The 20,805-nt window shown below is 39.2% G+C and overlaps 1 protein-coding gene across 1 annotated transcript in view; it reads left to right on the top strand.

Annotated features, from left to right (window-relative positions):
• The window catches only part of PDE11A (phosphodiesterase 11A), a 374,013-nt gene that overhangs the window by 214,330 nt on the left and 138,878 nt on the right, over positions 1 to 20,805 (top strand). Inside the window, exons 8-9 of the mRNA XM_034654788.1 lie at positions 242 to 309; positions 1,040 to 1,132. Coding sequence (XP_034510679.1) covers positions 242 to 309; positions 1,040 to 1,132 — 161 coding nt within the window. The remainder of the gene's footprint in view (positions 1 to 241; positions 310 to 1,039; positions 1,133 to 20,805) is intronic.

Raw genomic sequence — 20,805 nt, 5'->3', positions numbered from 1 at the left:
TGCCTGGTAGAACTCCAGGCTTCACTGTGAACCAGTTTTGCTATCACAGCCTTGAAGATAGACTGCATCGCCGTACCTCAGATCTGTCCCATGGCCACAGCAGGCCCTGGGGGAGACCAGAGATTAAACTGAGTCTCTGAAGTTACCTAAGGGAGGTATTGAGTCAGCTGGGCTTTATTATATTATAGTAACGCAGTGGCCAGTGCTAAAAATGACCACATCAACCAAACTCTTCCCACAGGAGTGGCTCAAGTGTTAAATAGACTTGACGGGAAAGCTTTTGATGATGCAGATCAACGACTTTTTGAGGTAAGAAAATCAATTTATGAACCAAAGGCTAGTGCTGAGTCACCAATAGTCTCCTGGTTGCCAGAATCTGTCAAGAGTATATCTAGAGTCGCGAGACCACCAGCCAGCTCCACGGCAAGTACGGCCATCACCTTTCTTGTGTTTTCAAGCTTCCCTTTATTCCAGTCTGCCCTCTAGCTGGAAAGGATGGCCTTGAACAGGCATCCTTATAAACTTTGCACCAACAAAGTAACCAACATGAAAACCCCATGATTATTTTTCGTCTAGGAGAGAATACCTCACAGCTTCTTTACTAACTGGTGCTAGATCTTTCTTCCTCTTAACATTTACCTCATGGGTACACTCGCTTGGTTTCCTCACCAAAATATTTTATAGCCTAGCCACTAAAAGAGGGTGCTTTAGTTAAATGGAATGAAATTACTAAAACCAGTCTACAACCTAAATAAATTAAGAACACATTTGGTAAGACTGTAAGTATGTTTTTAAATTTATAAAGTCATTTCTTCACCATGACATTATATTAATAATTTTTCTCATGTGCAATGTGAGCTATAAAGTCGTTACATGACAATAGTAATTAAGAATTTTAATGTGCATATTTCCCTAAGGCCTACCTCTGTGTACAATAAAATTATATTTTCGAACCCATTTCTGATGACTGCCTGCTTTCCTATTAGATTATACCAATGAGTTATTGCAATTTTTAATTAGTGGGCTTTCTCTTTCCTAGGCTTTTGTCATTTTCTGTGGCCTGGGCATCAACAATACAATTATGTACGATCAAGTGAAGAAGTCCTGGGCAAAGCAGTCTGTGGCTCTTGATGTAAGTCAGTATTTATGTCCAGATCACATGCTTATGGGACTAACTTCTCAATTTTTAATTACCTATTCATTGGGCCTTCATTTTAGAGTCATGTGTTTGAATTTGATGAAAGTCACAGACCCTCTCTAGAACAATGCACATATGCACACAATTTTGCAAACAGTTTTGGGGAGTTCACAGATTCCTTGAAGGCCATCGTACGTTGTGCAGTTAGATATAGATTTTATGTGTTAGGTTTATTTAAAGTGAAGATGCAAAAATAATTTGTTAGGATTTATTAAAATTAAGTGCATTATGAACTTATTTTGAATATGTATAGGTAGTCTGGAAATCCATAACTTTTCTTACCGTAGAAGAAAACTTCACTGTGAAGACATGTGGCCCAGGTGGGGGAAGCTGCTCCTGTCATTCTCCAGTTCCCCCGCCACAGACACATACCCCTTCCCACTGAGAACTCCAACCTGGTTCCCAGACCTAAATTGCATCTCCCCTCAGGCTAAGTCCCAAAACAATAGTTCTCTCCGGAATCCCAGCTTGTTTCTTTTTCTCAAATGGCACAATGCTCTTTTATTTATTTAATTTTTGATTTTTTATTATTTTTTAATAATAATTTTTACTATGTTATGTTAGTCATCATACAGCACATCCTTAGTTTTCGATGTAGTGTTCCATGATTCATTGTTTGCATGTAACACCCAGTGCTCCATGCAATACATGCACAATGCTCTTTTAAAATACTAAGATGTTAAACTCTACTTACAGCATTAGAACAGAAACTTAAAGATTTAAAAGTATTCTGCTCCAAACCCATCATTTTTTTAGCTGCAAGCTGAATCTATAGCGTTTTTATTATTTAAATTCAATTAATTAACATATAATGTATTATTACTTAAAGAGGTAGAGATCAGTGACTCATCAGTCTTACACAACACCCAGTGCTCATTATATTGCATGCCCTCCTTAATGTCCATCTCCCAGTTACCCCATCCCCCCACCTCCCTCCCCTCCAGCAACCCTCAGTTTCTTTCGTATGATTAAGGCGCCTATGGTTTGTGTCCCTCTCTGATTTCATCTTGTTTTATTTTTTCCTCTCTTCCCTTATGATCCTCTGTTTTGTTTCTTAAATTCCACATGAGTGAGATCATATGAAAATTGCCTTTCTCTGATTGATTTATTTCACTTAGCATAATACCCTCTAGTTCTATCCATGTCGTTGCAAATGGCAAGATTTCATTTTTGTTGATGGCTGAGTAGTATTCCACTTTATATATATATACATACATATACACACACACACACATACACATATATATATAAAACTATATTTAAATATATTTTGAATATATACAAATATATTTGGAATGGAATATAGTATTCCACTTTGTGTGTGTTTGTATATATATACATAAACATATACATATATATATATACACACACACATATACATATATATATCTCACATCTTCTTTATCCATTCATCTGTTGATGGACATCTCAGCTCTTTCCACAGTTTGGCTATTGTGGACATTGCTGGTATAAACATTGGGGTGCAGGTGCCCGTTCGGATCACTACATTTCCACCTTTGGGGTAAATCCCTCATAGTGCAATTGCCAGGTCATAGGGTAGCTCTATTTTCAACATTTTGAGGAGCCTCCATACTGTTTTCCAGAGTGGCTGCACCAGCTTCCAGTCCCACCAACAGTGTAGAGGGTTCCTCTTTCTCCACATCCTCGCCAACATCTGTTGTCTCCTGACTTGTTAATTTTAGCCCTTCTGATGGGTGTGAGGTGGTATCTCATCGTGGTTTTGATTTGTATTTCCCTGATGTGGAGTGATGTGGAGCATTTTTTCATGTGTTTGTTAGCCATTTGGATGTCTTCTTTGGAGAAATGTCTGTTCATGTCTCCTGCCCATTTCTTGATTGGATTATTTGTTTTTTGGGTGTTAAGTTTGAGAAGTTCTTTACAGATTTTGGATACTAGCCCTTTATCTGATAAGACATTTGCAAATATCTTCTCACATTCTGTGTCTTTTGGTTTTGTCGACTGTTTCCTTTGCTGTGCAAAAGCTTTTTATCTTGATGAAGTCCCAGCCGTTCATTTTTGCCTTTGTTTCTCTTGCCTTTGGAGACACGTCTAGTACAAAGTTGCTGCGAACAAGGTCACAGAGGTTGCTGCCTGTGTTCTCCTCTAGGATTTTGACGGATTCCTGTCTCACATTTAGGTTTTTCATCCGTTTTGAGTATGATGTAAAGAAATGAGTATTGAATATTTTTGTGTATGATGTAAAGAAATGATCCAGTTTCATTCTTCTGCATGTGGCTGTCCAATTTTCCCAGCACCATTTGTTGAAGAGACTCTCCTCTTTCCATTGGATATTTTTTCCTGCCTTGTCAAACATTAGTTGACCATAGAGTTGAGGGTCCATTTCTGGGTTCTCTATTCTGTTCCATTGATCTATGTATCTGTTCTTGTGCCAGTACCATACTGTCTTGATGATACAGCTTTTTAATAGAGCTTTGAGTCCAGCATTGTGATGTTGACCATAGAGTTGAGGGTCCATTTCTGGGTTCTCTATTCTGTTCCATTGATCTATGTATCTGTTCTTGTGCCAGTACCATACTGTCTTGATGATACAGCTTTTTAATAGAGCTTTGAGTCCAGCATTGTGATGCCACCAGCTTTGGTTTTCTTTTTCAACATTCCTTTGGCTATTTGGGGTCTTTTCTGGTTCCACACAAATTTTAGGATTATTAGTTCCAGCTCTGTGAAAAAAGTTGATGGTATTTTGATAGGGATTGCATTGTACATATAGATTGCTTAAGGTAGCATAGACATTTTAAATATTTGCTCTTCCGATCCATGAGTATGGAATGTTTTTCCATTTCTTTTTGTTCTTCCTCAATTTCTTTCATCAGTGTTCTGTAGTTTTTAAAGTACAGATTCTTTACCTCTTTGGTTAGGTTTATTCCTAGGTATCTTATGGTTTTTGGTGCAGTTGTAAATGGGATTGATTCCTTAATTTCTCTTTCTTCAGTCACATTGTCAGTGTATAGAAATGCAACTAATTTCTGTGCATTGATTTTCTATCCTGCCACATTGCTGAATTCCTGTAAGAGTTCTAGCAATTTTGGGGTGGAATCTTGGGGGTTTTCTACATAAAGCATCATGTCATCTGCGAAGAGTGAGAGTTTGAGTTCTTGGCCAATGCAGATGCCTTTTATTTCTTTCTGTTGTCTGATTGTTGTGTCTAGGACTTCTAGTACTATGTTGAACAACAGTGGTGATAGTGAACATCCATGCCGTGTTCTTGACCTTAGGGGGAAAGCTCTCAGTTTTCCCCCATTGAGAATGATATTTACTGTGGGCTTTTCATATATGGCTTTTATGCTATTGAATTATGTTCCTCTATCTCTACACTGTGAAGAGTTTTAAGGCAGACAGTTAACCGACTGAGCCACCCAGGCACTCCCCCACCACCACCCCAGGCATTTTTAATAAAAAAATGCCACCTTGTGCATTCTCTTAAAGTAAATATTTTCCCTCTTCTCTGGGAAGTCTTCTTCGTATGAATGCTTGCCCAAACATTCAGTACTGGCCAGAAGTACTCTCTTAAGGCACCCCTTGCTCTGCATGGAGATACCCTGCCTAGGAGGCTGCCGGCTTTACCTGAGCGGGAGGCAGTGTGGCGAGAAGATGCAGAGCCTTGTCTTTTGCACTGGTCTCATCAGTCTGGTTAGGACTGAATCCTGGTTGTTGCTTGGGATCTTGGACAGCTTAACTTCTCAATCTCGGCTTTTCATGTGTTAAATGGGTATGATAAGATAGGTGTTTTTAACAGTTGAATAAAACAATGCAGGGAAAGTGCTTAGGGAGTGTTTACAGTAAGCACTTCATAAAAGCTACCTGTTCTATTAACCAGAGCACTCGCTGCCCCTTAATCTGAACCTAGTTCTGCATCCTCAGCCCAAGAGTTGCTATAAAACTGCGCTGATTGCGGGGCTGAGGAAGAGTATAATTGTTTGCTCCTTTTCATGAGGACAATCATTTCCTGCTTGAAGTTTGAGCTGAAAACAGATCCCTAATTTCCTAGAGACTCGGCATGCGCCATGTTCCACCACAGAGCATCCCGGTAGGGTTGCAGCTGCCCTGCTCCAGTGTGTGGGGGCTCACCCCTGTGCCCCGCGGATCACCCCTGCACCCCATGGCTCACTTAATGCAGGCCCATCTTCTGTGGCTCCTGTTGCCCTGTAGGTTTCTACAGAAAAGTCCAGGGGGTGTAAATACAAATTTTCCAATGTCAAAAATAGCCATGCAGGTCTTCAAAAGCTATACATCACCAAGGGCAAAGCCTCCCCAAAAGATCTGTCAGGCTAGGGGTCCCTTCCCTGTTGCCACATACTGGCAACTTCAGCTCATTTTAACCTAATCCACAAATGGCAAAAAATAGCAATATGAACATATGATATACTTTCTTCTTTTCTGGCCTTTAAAAAACTGGAGTGGCTAATACATTGTCTGTATTTTGTTTAACAATTGAATTATAAAACACTATTATTTTGATGACTGCTTTTCTTAATTTCTCATAATTTAGTTATGTAATTCTATTGTTAAAGTTCTTTTTCCTAAATATATAACACGAATACTCGAAGACTCTTAGAGAGCAGAAATGGTCTTAAAGCTGAATAATGGAACAAAGAGAGGAATTTACTATCATTTTTAATAACTCTAGTTTTATTATCCTCATTTACATTATACCGGAGTGCCAAGAGCTTCACGGGAAGTGTACTAATGTATGTTCACATTTCTGAGTGTAAGAATCCTATGATAAAAGGGGGAAACTTTACCTAAAGTCCAGAAGACAGAGAAAATACAGTATGACTGTAAATCAGAATATTAGTTCTTCATTTTGAACACCAAGAATTGTCCTTTGGGGTGTCTTTCATAGGAAATGCAAAGGAAGCCTCGCCTGACACTGATGAGAAATTTTCCTGAAAATATTAAGTCAGTGTGTTAAGGGACACCTTCTACCCTTCTGTGATCAGAGGAAGGAAGGGATGAGGGTCAGACAGAGGGTGTGGAACGGGCATATGCAATCAGGAGCCAAGCCCCATTTATTCTACATCCCCAAAGCCTCTCCCATCCATTTCTTCCTTTCTAATTGCCACAGCAGCCATCCCATTTAAGTGCTTCATTACCCCTTGACTGAGCCATTGTAATAGCCATCTATCTGTTCTTCCTAAACCATATTTCAGATTGCATCACTCACTCACTCACTCACTCACTCACTCACTCACTCAGAGATCCAAAATTACTCCCCCATTACTTATCAGAGTACAAACTTCCTGGCCTTCGGGGCCCTTTGAAAGCTCATACCAAACTATCTTCCTACCCCTGGCTCTCCATTTCTCTTTTCAGAGTATTCTATGCTACTTACAAAAAACTCAACTACGTCGTATTCTCCATATCAGCCACCTGCTTCTCTGCCGTCAGATCTCTAACATCCTCTCCACTTCAGTTATTCTCTGTTCCAATTATGCTGTCACCCCCTAAAATTGTTATGTCATTCAAAGCTCAATTTAAATGTAATCTTTCCTATAAATCTTCGAATCCCACGCTTACTTGTTCCTCTCTTTGTCCCAGATTATAGTTAATTTTTTATCGTTTTCCTCTGCTAGAACGCATGTATGTTAAAGTATGTGATTATGTCCTGTTGGGTTTTATAGATACTGGTACTCAACAAGAGTATATTGAATGAATGCATGCATGCAGCCACAGCTAGCTATTTCGGTTGGCCATGTCAACATTCCAAAAGGGAAAAGCTTGGGCTGTGCTGGAAGAGCTGGCAGTCACAGTGGTAGACTTGCTAGCCACAGGCTGGCACAACATACCTCTGTATTCCCTTTCTCCTTTATAGGCCATGAATGCCAATTATTTCTATTTATTTATTTTCGGAGAGATCTCCTCCCAGATACCATCTCCCCTGGGCTATTTCCCTAGATGATGATTAAGGGGCCAACCTGGCTTCCTGAAGATAATTCTGCCATGCGGAATCTCCTAAGCTCCAAGGAGAAAATTTTCTCTAACTGGGTAATTGACACAATTGACTCATAGGATGCCAACAGAATACCACTCCATTCTTTGTCATCCCTCTTCCTTTAGACCTACCCTCTTGAACTAATCTTCCCTACTCCTGGATGAACTCTCTGGCTCTCCTCCCTTGCTCTTCTGACACACTCAGATGTTAAATAGCCTCCAAGCTTCTCTGCTTCCCAGGGATTAGAAGCCTATGGTCAGGAGAGGGTCACAGTGGGCTACTTTACTCTTCTTCTCTTCACCTCCTTCCCAAGACAGGTGCAGGAAGCAGGCTGGAAGTAGGATAAAGAGCAAACTCTTACATGACTGGTGCTGTCCCAACCTGGTTTCAAGGCCCTCTGTGTCAAGTACCAACATTCTCTTTTATTGTGAGTTGCTTTCATGAATCCTTCAGAGGGTTCTGGGGGCTAGGAATCTCCCGTTGACAGTCCCTGATACGGGTTTACTTCTGACTGACAGGTTATAATCCTCTCTCAGGTCCTGGTTTCCAGTGGCCCATGCACACCCTCCCTCTGTGGGGATCATCTTACTCCTTCAGGAAGTCCTCTTTCTTAGGATCTATTTTTGTTTTTCACTTTTATTTATTGTGGTCAAATAAACACAGCATAAAGTTTACCCTTTTTAAGTGCACAGTTCACTGGCATTTAGTGAATTAACAAAGTTGTGCAATCATCACCTTCATCCATCTACAGAACTGTTTGCTCTTCCCAAACTAAAACTCTCTGTTCATGAAACACTAACTTCTCACTCCCCTCTCCAGCCCTTGGCAACCACTCTTCCACTTTATGTCTATGAACTTGACTCCTCTAGATACCTCATGGAAGCAGAATCATACAACATTTGCCCTTTTGTGACTGACTTATTTCACTTAGCATAACATCTTCAAGGTTCATTCATGTTGTACTTGTGTCAGAATTTCCTTATTTTTTAAGGCTGAATAAAATTACACTGTAAGTATATACCATATTTTGTTCATCCATTCATTGCTCAAAAGTCCGAGCCCTTTTAAGCCTGGTTATCTTTCATGGGTCCATTCGGCCCATGGAAGTCACATGTCTTAGACCATTAGATTGCACAAAGTAGCCCTCTCCTCCTACCCACTAACCTGTACAATTTTTAGGCATGAATCAGTGACTAGTCTGTTCCTACACCACACTCTGGGGGTATACATATTACGTTCTACATGTGGTTTTCTGGAAGGAACCCTTAAAAAACCCTAACTAAAAGATTTTCAATATTGGGCCCTCTCATGAATTGTTTCCCTTGTCTCATACAATGCAGAGATGGGGAATTGAGCACCTTAGCTTGAAGCTAGCAGAAGTGGTTTGGGGCATCTTCTTTCTAAGTCCTGTATTGGTAGCCTAGGGGGCCTAGCACCTCCCATTAGAATGTGGTATCTGTTGTTCTCTACTATAAAGTCAGACAGAAGGAGTCCCATTTAAACATGCTGTTATCTACCAAAATGAGTTTCCAGACCTAGTTATTGCCCAGCCATGACCCAATGATTGTCCGAATGATAAATGTCTACCCTTGGAAGATCCTTGTTTATTCGCAGGTTCATTGGCTACAGGTTATCAATTATAAGGCCAAATGCAACACTCAGCAGAAGTGGAATTGTTCTCATTTGTAAAATCGTCTTTACTGAAGACATGTTGCATTGTGTAAACACTTCTTTTGAAGAAAGGATAAAAAGGAAACCCAAATGAACTACTTCCCTGAAGTGGTTATATGATCATAGTTCCCCCATTGTAGCTACTGCTACCTCTTAAGTTACTTTTAAAACAGACAACACTTTGCTGGGGCTCCTGGGTAGCGCAGTCGTTAGGCGTCTGCCTTTGGCTCAGGGCGTGATCCCGGCGTTGCGGATGGAGTCCCACATCAGGCTCCTCCGCTGGGAGCCTGCTTCTTCCTCTCCCACTCCCCCTGCTGGTGTTCCCTCTCTCTTGCTGGCTGTCTCTCTCTGTCAAATAAATAAATAAAAAACCTTAAAAAAAAAAAAAACAGACAACACTTTGGAAACTGTTCTTTATGAAAATTTCTGGCTCTTAACTGAGCTAGTTTATNCGGCGTTGCGGATGGAGCCCCACATCAGGCTCCTCCGCTGGGAGCCTGCTTCTTCCTCTCCCACTCCCCCTGCTGGTGTTCCCTCTCTCGCTGGCTGTCTATCTCTGTCAAATAAATAAATAAAAAATCTTAAAAAAAAAACAGACAACACTTTGGAAACTGTTCTTTATGAAAATTTCTGGCTCTTAACTGAGCTAGTTTATAAATTATGACCAAATAATTGTAGCTTTCTAAAAGGCCCTAAGAGAATAATCATGCCAACTTTCTTGAACTTTGGATATAAGGTACAGGAAAGACCAATTAAACAGATACTGTGGGCTTCCACTTTTCACTTGCTACTTTGAACACAGGGTTCAGACAGAAACCAGGGAAACAAATAGGGTGAATGATTGCTTTTCTGTGAGGGCTACTGAAGAGTAGGGGCCTCGAACTTTCAGGTCCCAGGTTTGAGAGCAAGGGGGGAGCAGCCATTTCATCCTGCCCGTCAGTCCGGAAAGCCTTCAGGGAGCAAAACAGCACCACCTAGTGGAGGCCTGAGCCTTGTACACTAAGCCCCAACTCCCTCGCCCTGGAGACCCGTTTCCACTGAACCGAGTCGGCCTGAGAATCAGCGCTGGGGCCCCTCCCCCAGAAGACCAGCACAGGCATCTAGCTCACACTAAGTTTATTGATCATAGAGTGCTGCAAAGCTTCAGCTCTAGGGGAAATAAGATTGAGCTCCCTTTTTACTTTTATTTATTTTATTTTTATTATTTTTTCATTTATTTTCTTATATTCTCCAGTTCCCTTTTAAATTTTTAAATTATTTTTTAAATTTATTTGTATAGGGGGCTCCTGGGTAGCGCAGTCGTTAGGCGGCTGCCTTCGGCTCAGGGCGTGATCCTGGCGTTCCAGAATCGAGTCCCACATCGGGCTCCTCCGCTGGGAGCCTGCTCCTTCCTCTCCTACTCCCCCTGCTGGTGTTCCCTCTCTCACTGGCTGTCTCTATCTCTGTAGAATTAAAAAAAAAAATCTAAAAAAAAATAAAAATAAATTTATATGTATAGTTTCATTTTTTTTTACTTTTTTGTCTACTTTCATTGTATTGTATTGTATTGTATTTTTTATTTGGGGATCTAGATTCTTTTAACAATTAGACCAAAACCCACTCAGGATCTAGTTTTTGTGTTTTGTTTTGGTTTTGGTTTGGTTTGGTTTGGTTTCTTGTTTTGTGTTACTGTTTTTCTTGGGGGATTTTCCCCCCCTTTTCTTTGTTTTTTGTTTTGTTTTGTTTGTTTGTTTCGCTGTTCTTTTTTCTATTCTTTTCTTTTCTGGACAAAATGACAAGACGAAGGAATTCACCCCAAAAGAACTCATGGCCAGGGATTTAATCACTACAAGCATAAGTAAGATGTCTGAGCTAGAATTTAAAACAACAATTATAAGGATACTAGCCGGGCTTGGAAAAAGCGTAGAAGACACTAGAGAATCCCTTACTACAGAGATAAAAGAACTAAAATCTAGTCAGGCCAAGATTAAAAATGCTATAACTGAGATGCAAACCCAAATGGAGGCCATAAAAATCAGGATGGACGAAACACAGGAACGAATCAGTGATATAGAAGGTAGAATTATGGAAAATAATGAAGCCGAAAAGAAGAGGGAAAGAAAGGTAATGAACCACGAAGGTAGACTTAGACTACTCAGTGCCTCAGTGAAACGTAATAGCATTCATATCATAGGAGTCCCAGAGGACGAAGAGAGAGATAAAGTGCAGAAAGTGTTCCCCCATGCCTCTTCCCAGAGACACCCACCACCACTCCTAGAGATAATCACTGTTCTGATTTTTCTACCATTGATTAGTTTTACACATTCTAGAATTTCACATAAATTATACAATATGAAATCTTTTGTTTAATGCTTCTTTCAGCCAGCACAATGCATTTGAGAGTCACCCATATTGGGTATGTATGTGAGTTTATTCCTTTTAATTGATAATTAGTATTTCATTATGGGATTATACCACAATTTGTTTATCCATTCTCCCATTGATCAATACACAGGCTATTTCCAATTTGGGCTCTATGAATAAAGCTGTATGAATATTTTTGTAAAAATTATTTTTGTAAACATATGCTTTTATTTCTCTTGGGCTAATATCTAGTACTAGAATTACTAAATCAAAAGGTCAGTGTATATTTAGTTTTATTTTTTTTAAGATTTATTTATTTATTTATTTATTTATTTATTTATTTATTTTGGAGAGAGAGAGAGAAAAAGGAAGAAAGAGAAGAAAAGAAAAGAGTGAGTGCAGGGAGGGGCAAAGGGTGAGAATCCTCTAGCAGACTCCCCTGTTGAGCACAGAGCCCAACACAGGGCTCAATCTCACAACCCATGAGATCATGACCTGAGCCAAAACCAAGAGTCAGACACTTAACCAACTGAGCCACCAGGCATCCTGTATATTAGTTTTATAAGAAAACGTCAGATATGTTTTTCTTCCAATGTGGGAAGTACCACTGTACTTTACCTATCCAGTAACTATGAGAGTTTTAGTTGTTTCACAGTCTCATCAGTATTTGCTGCCATCATTGTTTTTAATTCTAGCCATTTTTGTAAATATGTAGTGATATTTTATTGTGGTTTTAATTTTAAATATACGATATACAGCAATATAAATATACAAAATTACAACTAATAAAGTTCTATATTTTTATGTGTTTATTTACCATTTATATATCTTTTGTGAACTCCCAAATTTCTGCCCACTTATAATTGGATTGCTTGCCTTTGTATTACTGGATGGTAGGAGTTCTGTATATATCCTGGATACTGATCCTTGGTCCAATATATGTGTTCCAAATGTTTTCTCCTAATCTGTATCTTGCTTATTCATTTTCTTCATGGTGTCTTTTGATGAGCAGATGTTTTCATTTTGATGAAGTCTAATTTGTCATTTCTTTCAGTTTTAAGTTCATTACTTTCTGTGGCATAAAAAAACCTTTGCCTGCCCACAAATCAAGAATATGTTCCCCTTTGTTTTCATCTAAAAGCTTTATGGTTTTAGGTTTTACACTTGATCCATCTCAATAATCCATGATCCATCTCAATAATCTTTGTACACGGTAGCAGTTGAGGTTCATTTTATTATACATCCCATTTATTAAACTGTTCTTTTTTTCTCCATTGGATCATTTTGGCACCTTTGTTGAAAAACAAATGACTATATAACTGTCAGTCCACTTCTGGCCTCTCTATTCTTTTCCAATGATTTGTCAATCCTGAACTCTTGCATTAAAAAATAAAGAAGAACAACTTTGTGAACTCCAATCAGCATATAAATTCTGCTATTATAATTTGGATTCCCTTGAAATTTTCCCATATGTTAACCAGTCCCATTTGCATGTTGTTGGCTGTGTATTCAATCACTGAAAAAGTATTTGTTGAGGTACTTTGTGGTGGATACTGTTCTAGGTACTGAGGATTCAGCAGTGAGCAAACAAGTAATATTCCTATTCTCATGCACCTTATATTCTATGGGAAAAGACAAGCAGTAGATAAGTAAACAAATAAGTTAGCAAGATAAATTCATGATGATGTGTCATAAAGAAAACAAAGCAAGATGCTTTAATAAAGAGTAACTAGAAATAGGTGCTATTGCAGTTCCAACCAGGAGAAAGTGACAGTTGACCTTTGTTATCTCATTCTTTGTTTGTTTTTTAAAACTTAACCCAGACTTATTTTACCTATATGGTTTTCTGCTCTAGCTTCTTATATCTGATTGAAGACACTAAGCATAATATTTCTGAAAGGTAATGGCTCTTGCATGAGATGCTATCAGAGGTATATTTTCTCTGAGTTTTCAGGTGATGTTCCCTTTCCCTTGGACTTCAGTGTTTACCAACTGGCAAGGCTTTGTAACTGGCCTTAGCCCTCTCTCACTGTCCACTTACATACTATTGAATTCCCCAAGAGAGCCACAGTGGAGCCCTTCAAAACATGGGACCCAGGCAGGGGACTTGGACTGCCAGGGTCTCAAACAATACAGACAAAGGCTTCATACTTCGTGGTTCTGGTCCTTTTCTCCCTGAATGGGGCTCTTCTTTCTAGATCCCTATGCATTGTCTCCATGGATCTCAGTATCTGGTTCCACTGTGTTAGCCCAGCCACCATTCTCTCTTCCATATCCACTCTTGCCCACCCCCAGTCCATCCTCTACACAGCAACCAGGGTCATGTTCTACATGTAAGGAGGATCCCTTTAGGTAAGTTCAAGAACAGGCAAAACTACATCATATAACAAGGGAATGAGTACCTCAAAAGTTGGAGTGGTGGTCACCTCTGGGGTGGGATATAATTGAGAAGGGTCTTCCAAGATGACAGTGATGGGAAATCTAACCAGATCATGTCAGTCTCTTGCCTAAAAACCCTCAGTGTCTTCCCATTGACTATAATAAAATCCTTTATTAGCCCACAAGGCCCTGGATGGCCTGGCCTCTGCCCAGCACTCCTACCTCATCTCAGGTCACCCCTGCCTCACTCACATTATCCGTAGAAGCAACTTCGCCTTCTGCCCAAAATATCTTCCCTTCACCCTTGGACTGGCTAATTTCTTTTTATTTTCCAGGTCTTGCCTTAAATATCATCTCAGCAAGTCTGTCTCTAACCAGCTTTTGTGCCACCTCCCACACTCGGCCCACCCCCATTTTTGCTCATATTTTGCTAATTGACTCTGTAGCAATTATTTCAATGTATATGTTTGCCTCGTTAGTACTGCTGAAACAGAAGTTCCATTAAGACAGGGACCGTGTGCACAGTGCTTGGCTCAAATTAAGTCCTCAATAGATATTTCTTGGTTGAATGAATGGCTCATGATCTAGACACCCCAACTGCGTTAATGCTGTTCCTTGACTTACTCCCTCAAATCTCATCTGATCTCTATGGCCACCAACTTTAGCTCAGACAGATTAAAAATTGCCCTTTTTAGTCTTAATTTTGGACTTCCCTTTCCTCCATGGCAACCAGTCACCCTAGTCAGGTTGACATTGGCTCCCAGTAGGCCTGGCCCTCCTTACTCCTTTCACTCCAGAGGGAGCTCCCAGCAAAACCATGCTGCATCAGACATAAAGTTCTCCATGCTGCCTGCATAGCCACTGCAAATAAGCAATGTATCTTTCTCCCAAATTAGCAACCACAGAAGCCTTGTTGATTATGCAGAACCCATAAGGGAAGAGGTATAGAAAATAAATATAAATATATATATATATATATTCAAAAATGGGCTACTTAGAATTATGCCATTAAGTGAAATCAGACTACTAATAGTTCCAGATATGTAAATTATAGATTTGAAAAGCCATTGGCACATATTATAGTTGTTTTAAACACAGTAATAACCAACCCAAGTTGCTCAGTTAGTCTAGAAAAATGTTACATTCTCTTCTGTTGGAATTAACAAACAAGAAAAACAAGTAAGCAAGGAGTTCATTAGAAAAGCATTTGTGAAACATTAATACATATAATAACCTACATGATTAAGAAAAACAACCTCACATTAAAACAAAATGTGGGGAGTAATGCAATTATGGGAAAGGAACACTTATTTTGAAGCAGTTATAAATTATAGTCCATTATGTGTATATATAGAATCATATTGAATCCACTAAGAATTAATCCAAAAGAAACCATTTTCATTTAAGTGTTAGTAGCTGAGATCTTTAATGAGAGACTACTAAAAACTGCTATAACTTGGAAGAATTATTACCACATACAACTTTTTCAAAAGAAATAAGGTGTTTCTTTCACCCTAAGGACATTGAAATGATTGACATTAGTAACTAAGCAATTCATTAAAATTATGTAACAGAAAAAAAGCCAATCATAATCCTTCACTTAAAATAATTTTCTTCTGTAGGTCTCAGAATATGTTTAGTCAAGTCAACAATATTTAATGAGCATATATGACACATACTATAAATGCTAAATGTAAAGAATATTTAATAAGCATATATGACACATACTATAAATGCTAAATATAAAGAATATTTAATAAGCATATACTGTAATCCCACTTATTTGGAGATCCTGCCTACCAAACACAACTCTTTGAAACTCAGAAGGGAATCAGGAAATAAGTGAAAGTCGAATGAACACCATAAAATTCATATACTAGAATTCATATATTGGACTCATCTACTCCGATTTCACAATTCTAACGCAACTTGCTATTTGATTGCTTAATATGTTGTGATACTCATTAGAGCTCATGACCAAATATTTCTGATTCCATCCATTTTGAGCCTCTGGTAGGGTTACACTTTTGCACCCCCTTGAAGTTAAATGGAGCCACGAAACTTGCTCTGGCCAATGAAATGTGAATGGAAAATGCAGATATCTCCACCCTTTTACTGTTGAGGAAACTGAGCCTCAGATAGGGTAAACAATTAGGCTAAAGTTACAGGGCTTGTGGAGCCAGGATTATGAGCTCAGGCAGTCTGACTCCAAAGCCCCCTATGCTCAACTGCCAAGCTATACTGCTTCCCACTGTTACTATACTGAGTCATGACAAATTAAGAAAACAAAACCTCACTAAATGAAAGGAAATGGCCTGCCTTAAGAATTGCTGTAAATAATCCATAAATCAATTAATCCACATAAGCAAAATCAAGTACTACTATTGACGCCTTTAAATAAGGAGAGAATGTGATCATACTCTAAGCCAGTGGCAATTCAGGGGATGAATTCTGATTTCTGTGCTCAGAAATGTCATAGAGTTGACTTATGTGATGACATGATTTTAAACACGATCTTGACCAAATTGCTTTCATAAGCCAAAATGAAACTAATTTCACTTTTTGTATTTGGAAATTTTGTATTTCCATTTTCAACAGAATTAAGAAATGAAAAGAAATCTAGTTACAGGAAGTGCAATAGTAAAATAAAGCTAAGGAAACATTTTAAATAAAGAAGCTGTTCAGATGACCCTGGGATTTGGGAGAATATCCAAATAAACTTTATCTCTTTCCTCTCTACTCACTCCAACACCCAACCAGTCACGTCTGCTCTAATCTAGGCATTTTTAACCTGGAATCCATGGGTGAGATTTAGACCAGTGGTTCTTGAGGTGTGGTTCCCAGACCAGCAACATCAGCCTTACCTGGGAACTTGTTAGAAATACAAATACTCTGGCCCCACTGCAGACCTGCTGACCCAGTGACTCTAGAGGCAGGGCCCAGCCATCTGTGCGCTGATGGACACTAAAGTTTGAGAACCACTGAGCTAATGAATGACTTAAGGTGTGTAAGAGAACTTCTGATATATAACAACATGGGTGAAATATTATCTAACTATAGGTACCAGCATTTTATGGAAAAATCCTTGACAAAGCCCTCTTGGGGGTAGTAGAGATATGAGGGAATAGGCTTTGACTGCCTCCAGCAACCAGAGGGTGTAGAAGGCATTCTGTGTGAGAAAGGGAGAGAATTTTGTTATTTTACATTTGAAATGGAGGGAGAAAGGAGAAAAGGTAAAAGGGAAGAATACATTGGAGGCTAGCCAGAAAAATGAAGAGAGGCTGAAACTTATGAGGTTAAGGGTCAGTGAAATGCCTCATTGGTGGAAGAAATCAAGAGACATTTTGGGAATGGTGAGGCTGGCATTTGATTTGAAATGAAGTAATCCCACCATTTGTTTTTCAGAAAGAAAAAGAGGGGGGAAGAGAGAGAGAAAGGAGAGGAGGAGGAAGGGGGAAGAGAGAAAGAGGGAGGGAGAGAGAGAAGGAAGGAGGAAAGATCAAGAAGGGAAAACCTTCTTCATGATCTCCTGAACTCATGAATGCTTGATGTGAGTGGACCTTTTAATGAAAATTGAAGAGGGAGTTGAATTCCACATTTCTGTAGGACGGATACAGCATAAAAATACATAGGAACTTGAAGGCTAAGATAAGAATGTAAACCTGTCAAGAATTTGCAGATACTTTGAAAAAGGCTTTGAATTTCCATAGTATTACATGGTTTTAGAGGTTCAAGCCAATCTTACTTAAGTTATGAAAGACTAGCTGTAGTTGACACTTGGAATACATTACATAAATCATGGATTACCTAGAGTGGCAAGTCCCAGTTGAAGGTTGATGTTGTTTTGCTTATTTAATGCTCCTTAACCAACTATCCTAAAATTGAGTGGCTTAAAATACACATTTTTCTCATGATCTTATGGATCAGGAATCCCAAAAGGGCTGGAGTAACTAGTTCATCTCAGAGCCATGTGGTATCAGTTGGGGTGCTTGGGGCTGGAGGATTATTTTAAGATGGCTTCTTCACTCACTCACATGTGTGGCTTCATGGTGCTCCTTGGCTTCTCTCTCCTTGCACTTGGACTTCATCCTTCAGGCTTCTTCATGTGCGTGGAGCTTCTCACAGGGTAAACAAACCTTATACACAGTGGTTCAGGGCTACAAGAGAGAATGTTTCATGGGCTGGGCAATAGAAGCTTCCAGTCACTTAAAGCCTGGGCCCAGTACAACTAGTACAGCATCACTATTATATATTATGCTATTAGTGAAGCAGTCACACACCCTACCTGGGGTCAAGAGGAAAGGACATAGACTCCACCTCTCATGGGAAGAGTGACAAAGGATGTGTGACCTCCTTAATCTCTGCAGGTAATAATTTGCATGTAGTTGCAGAGTACCTGTTAAGTTTCAGGATTTATGTAATACAAAATATGTTCTCCTCTGGCAAGTGTACCTGTACCGATATTTATCAACTTATAGGCAAAGGTGAAAGATAGTTTGGGTAGCTACCAAATGAATGTCAGTGTTGTTATTATAGCCTAGCTAATGGGTACTATTTATAATTATGAAAGTATTATAAAGGCTTGCTTTTCAAGATTAGGTTGAAATTTGGAGTCTTGTTACCAATATTAACATTTTAATTTGGTAATGACATCGAATAATCAGGTTAAGCCTTTGCTTTGGGTGAAGAAGTGATGAATATACACCTCATCCTAAGTTGAGGGCTCTCTCAAACCAATGGAGATGTTGACTCCACACCTTTGAATGAAACAAATGCAAGAATGGCATGTCTGTTCTGTCAAGAAGATTAATTAATAGAGAATCCAGCCAAGATAAGCAGGTCTCACACTGACCTAAAAGTGTAAACTAATATGGGGACATCATTGTCAAGGTAGATTTCAGAACACCAAGCTCTTTGAAAAACTTCTACTTACATCCCACTGAACACAATTTAGTAGATGCTTTTATATTCTTTGTTTCTATATAAAACAGGAGGCTTGTTATTTCAAAACTAAGATGATTCTTTCAAGCACCCACTAAAATGGACCCAGTAAGAACTTGATACTTTCTTGTAATCACAGTTTCTTATACTCTATGCTAATTAGTCCTACTGGTCAAGTGGAGAGCTTTTAGCCTCTTACATGAGAAGGTCACTGTTTCTTATATTCCAGAGGGCCAGCAGCTGGCTATAGAGCTAATAGGCTTATTGTCAGTACAAATTATACCCAATACAAAATGAAATTGAATATCAAAATTACATCCATGTTTTAGGTACAAACCTAATCATTTAAATTTAGACATCTATGATTTTCTCAAAATATATCTTTGCAGTTCTTTCATCAAGAGAGCCTGGACTGAATGAGTTTGATCCAGAGGCTCATTTCTTATATTCTGATGTTTTCAGGGATTGCACATACGTAGCACAAATGCCACCGCTCTTCCCGCCCAATGCCTATTGAAGACATCAGTAATCAGTCACAGCACACCTTCCCACTGAGCTCCTCCATAAGCCTCAACAACCATTTTCAGCACGATTCATACGATTACTAGCAGACAAATAAAATTGAGGTCCCAGGTAAAATTTATTTGGCAGGATGGGGAAAGGAAGCCCAAAATGTCTATCACAATGGCTTACACATAGTAAGCACCACATAAATATGTATTGATATAAACTACAGATGTGGCCCTTCTTTCCTGCATGCAGTAGTTAAAAAGCAGCTGATCTTAAAGTCAGGCTGACAATTGAGTATTTTACTTATTACCCCAGATACAGCAGGTATCTTCATTCTACGTTAAATTCAAAAAGATCAAATCTGTTTTAGATTTTTTTTTAATATTTTTTTATGACAGGGGCGCCTAGATGGCTCAGTCGGTTGAGCATCTGACTCCAGATTTTGGCTCAGGTCATGATCATAGGGTTCTGGGATGGACCCCCACACACACACCTAGGGCTCCCCACTCAGCAGGGAGTCTGCTTGTCTCTCTCTCTCCCTCTGCTCGCTCTCTCAGTCTCTCTCTCTCTCAAATAAATAAACCTTCAAAAAAATATTTTTTATGACCGATACATTCTGAAGGTCATGGTAACAGGTCACATAGCAGACACAGGTTTCTGAAGTCCCGTTGCGAACATTTCATTCCATGAAAAAGCAAGCAGTTTCTCAAATACTTGACAGTAGAAACTGATGATCTTTCCATTTCTACGCATTCGTTCAGTGGAAGTATCTGTGAAGCTTGTCATCCCCTTGTTAAGAAATCCTGGAGTATGGTTCTGTTTGGTCATTACAAGTAAATAGGCTTTCTGTTCCTTGTGGGTCGTCGTCATCCTTGGCTGGAAGCCTTCTTTATTTCTTTGGAGCTCATCAACATAAATCATTTGGGACTATACTTTGGATCAGCTTAACTTAACTCTGATGTCAGTTTAGCTTCCAAGTGCCACCAAGTGCCACTTTTGCCACCAGGGCCATAAACATTTCGGTAAATATTTATGCGGTCCTTTTCTGCCCGAGACACCCTGTCTGCGGCGTCAGCGAGGGCTGTCTTCCTCCTCCCTATTAAGTAGTTCTTTGCGTTTGTGCTCCTCCCAGCCAGTATCTGTAATGGTCCATTTCTCATTTTAGGAGCAAATGACTGCTCAGATCTACAATAAATTAACATTCAAACTACTGATGTGAGAGATTTGCTGTCAGCTTCTCAGGGGCAGTTCCTGAGAATTGAAGGCGAGCAGCGGCTCTGGTCTTGAACCACGTGTGGCAGAGGGCACGGCTTGGTACAGCCGGCCTGTTTCATAGCTCTGCTCATTGTTTTCCTTTTGAAATGTAGTTAATTGTGTTTTCCTACTGTAGAAGCCCGACACAAAAACAAGAGTTCTTTACACTGTTGTTCATGGGTCTGATGATTGCTTTATCTTGCTTTTCTTGCTTTTGTTTGTTTGTTTTGCTAGGAGCAAGTTCAACCCAAAAGTTAATTGAAGTTGGTAGGATTTTGCAAGTAGTGGCTTATTTTTGGAACTATTAAGATTTCTCAAGTTAGAGCTCAACAACAAAACTGAATCACTAGTTTTTACTTTAATTTTTCTAATTTAATACAGCCACAAAAGATAAAGCTATCTGGGATAGAAATTTTCTTGTGAAAGTTTAATATTTGTCAAGTGTTCTGTGGATCAATTGCTTACTTTCATACATAAGCTTTATACAAATTTTATTTAGCTGACAAAATAATTGACTAGTGTGTATGTTATGGCTAAA

The sequence above is a fragment of the Ailuropoda melanoleuca genome, chromosome 2, assembly GCF_002007445.2.
Source record: "Ailuropoda melanoleuca isolate Jingjing chromosome 2, ASM200744v2, whole genome shotgun sequence".
NCBI classification, from domain to species: domain Eukaryota; kingdom Metazoa; phylum Chordata; class Mammalia; order Carnivora; family Ursidae; genus Ailuropoda; species Ailuropoda melanoleuca.
This window is presented reverse-complemented; position numbering and strand designations above follow the sequence as displayed.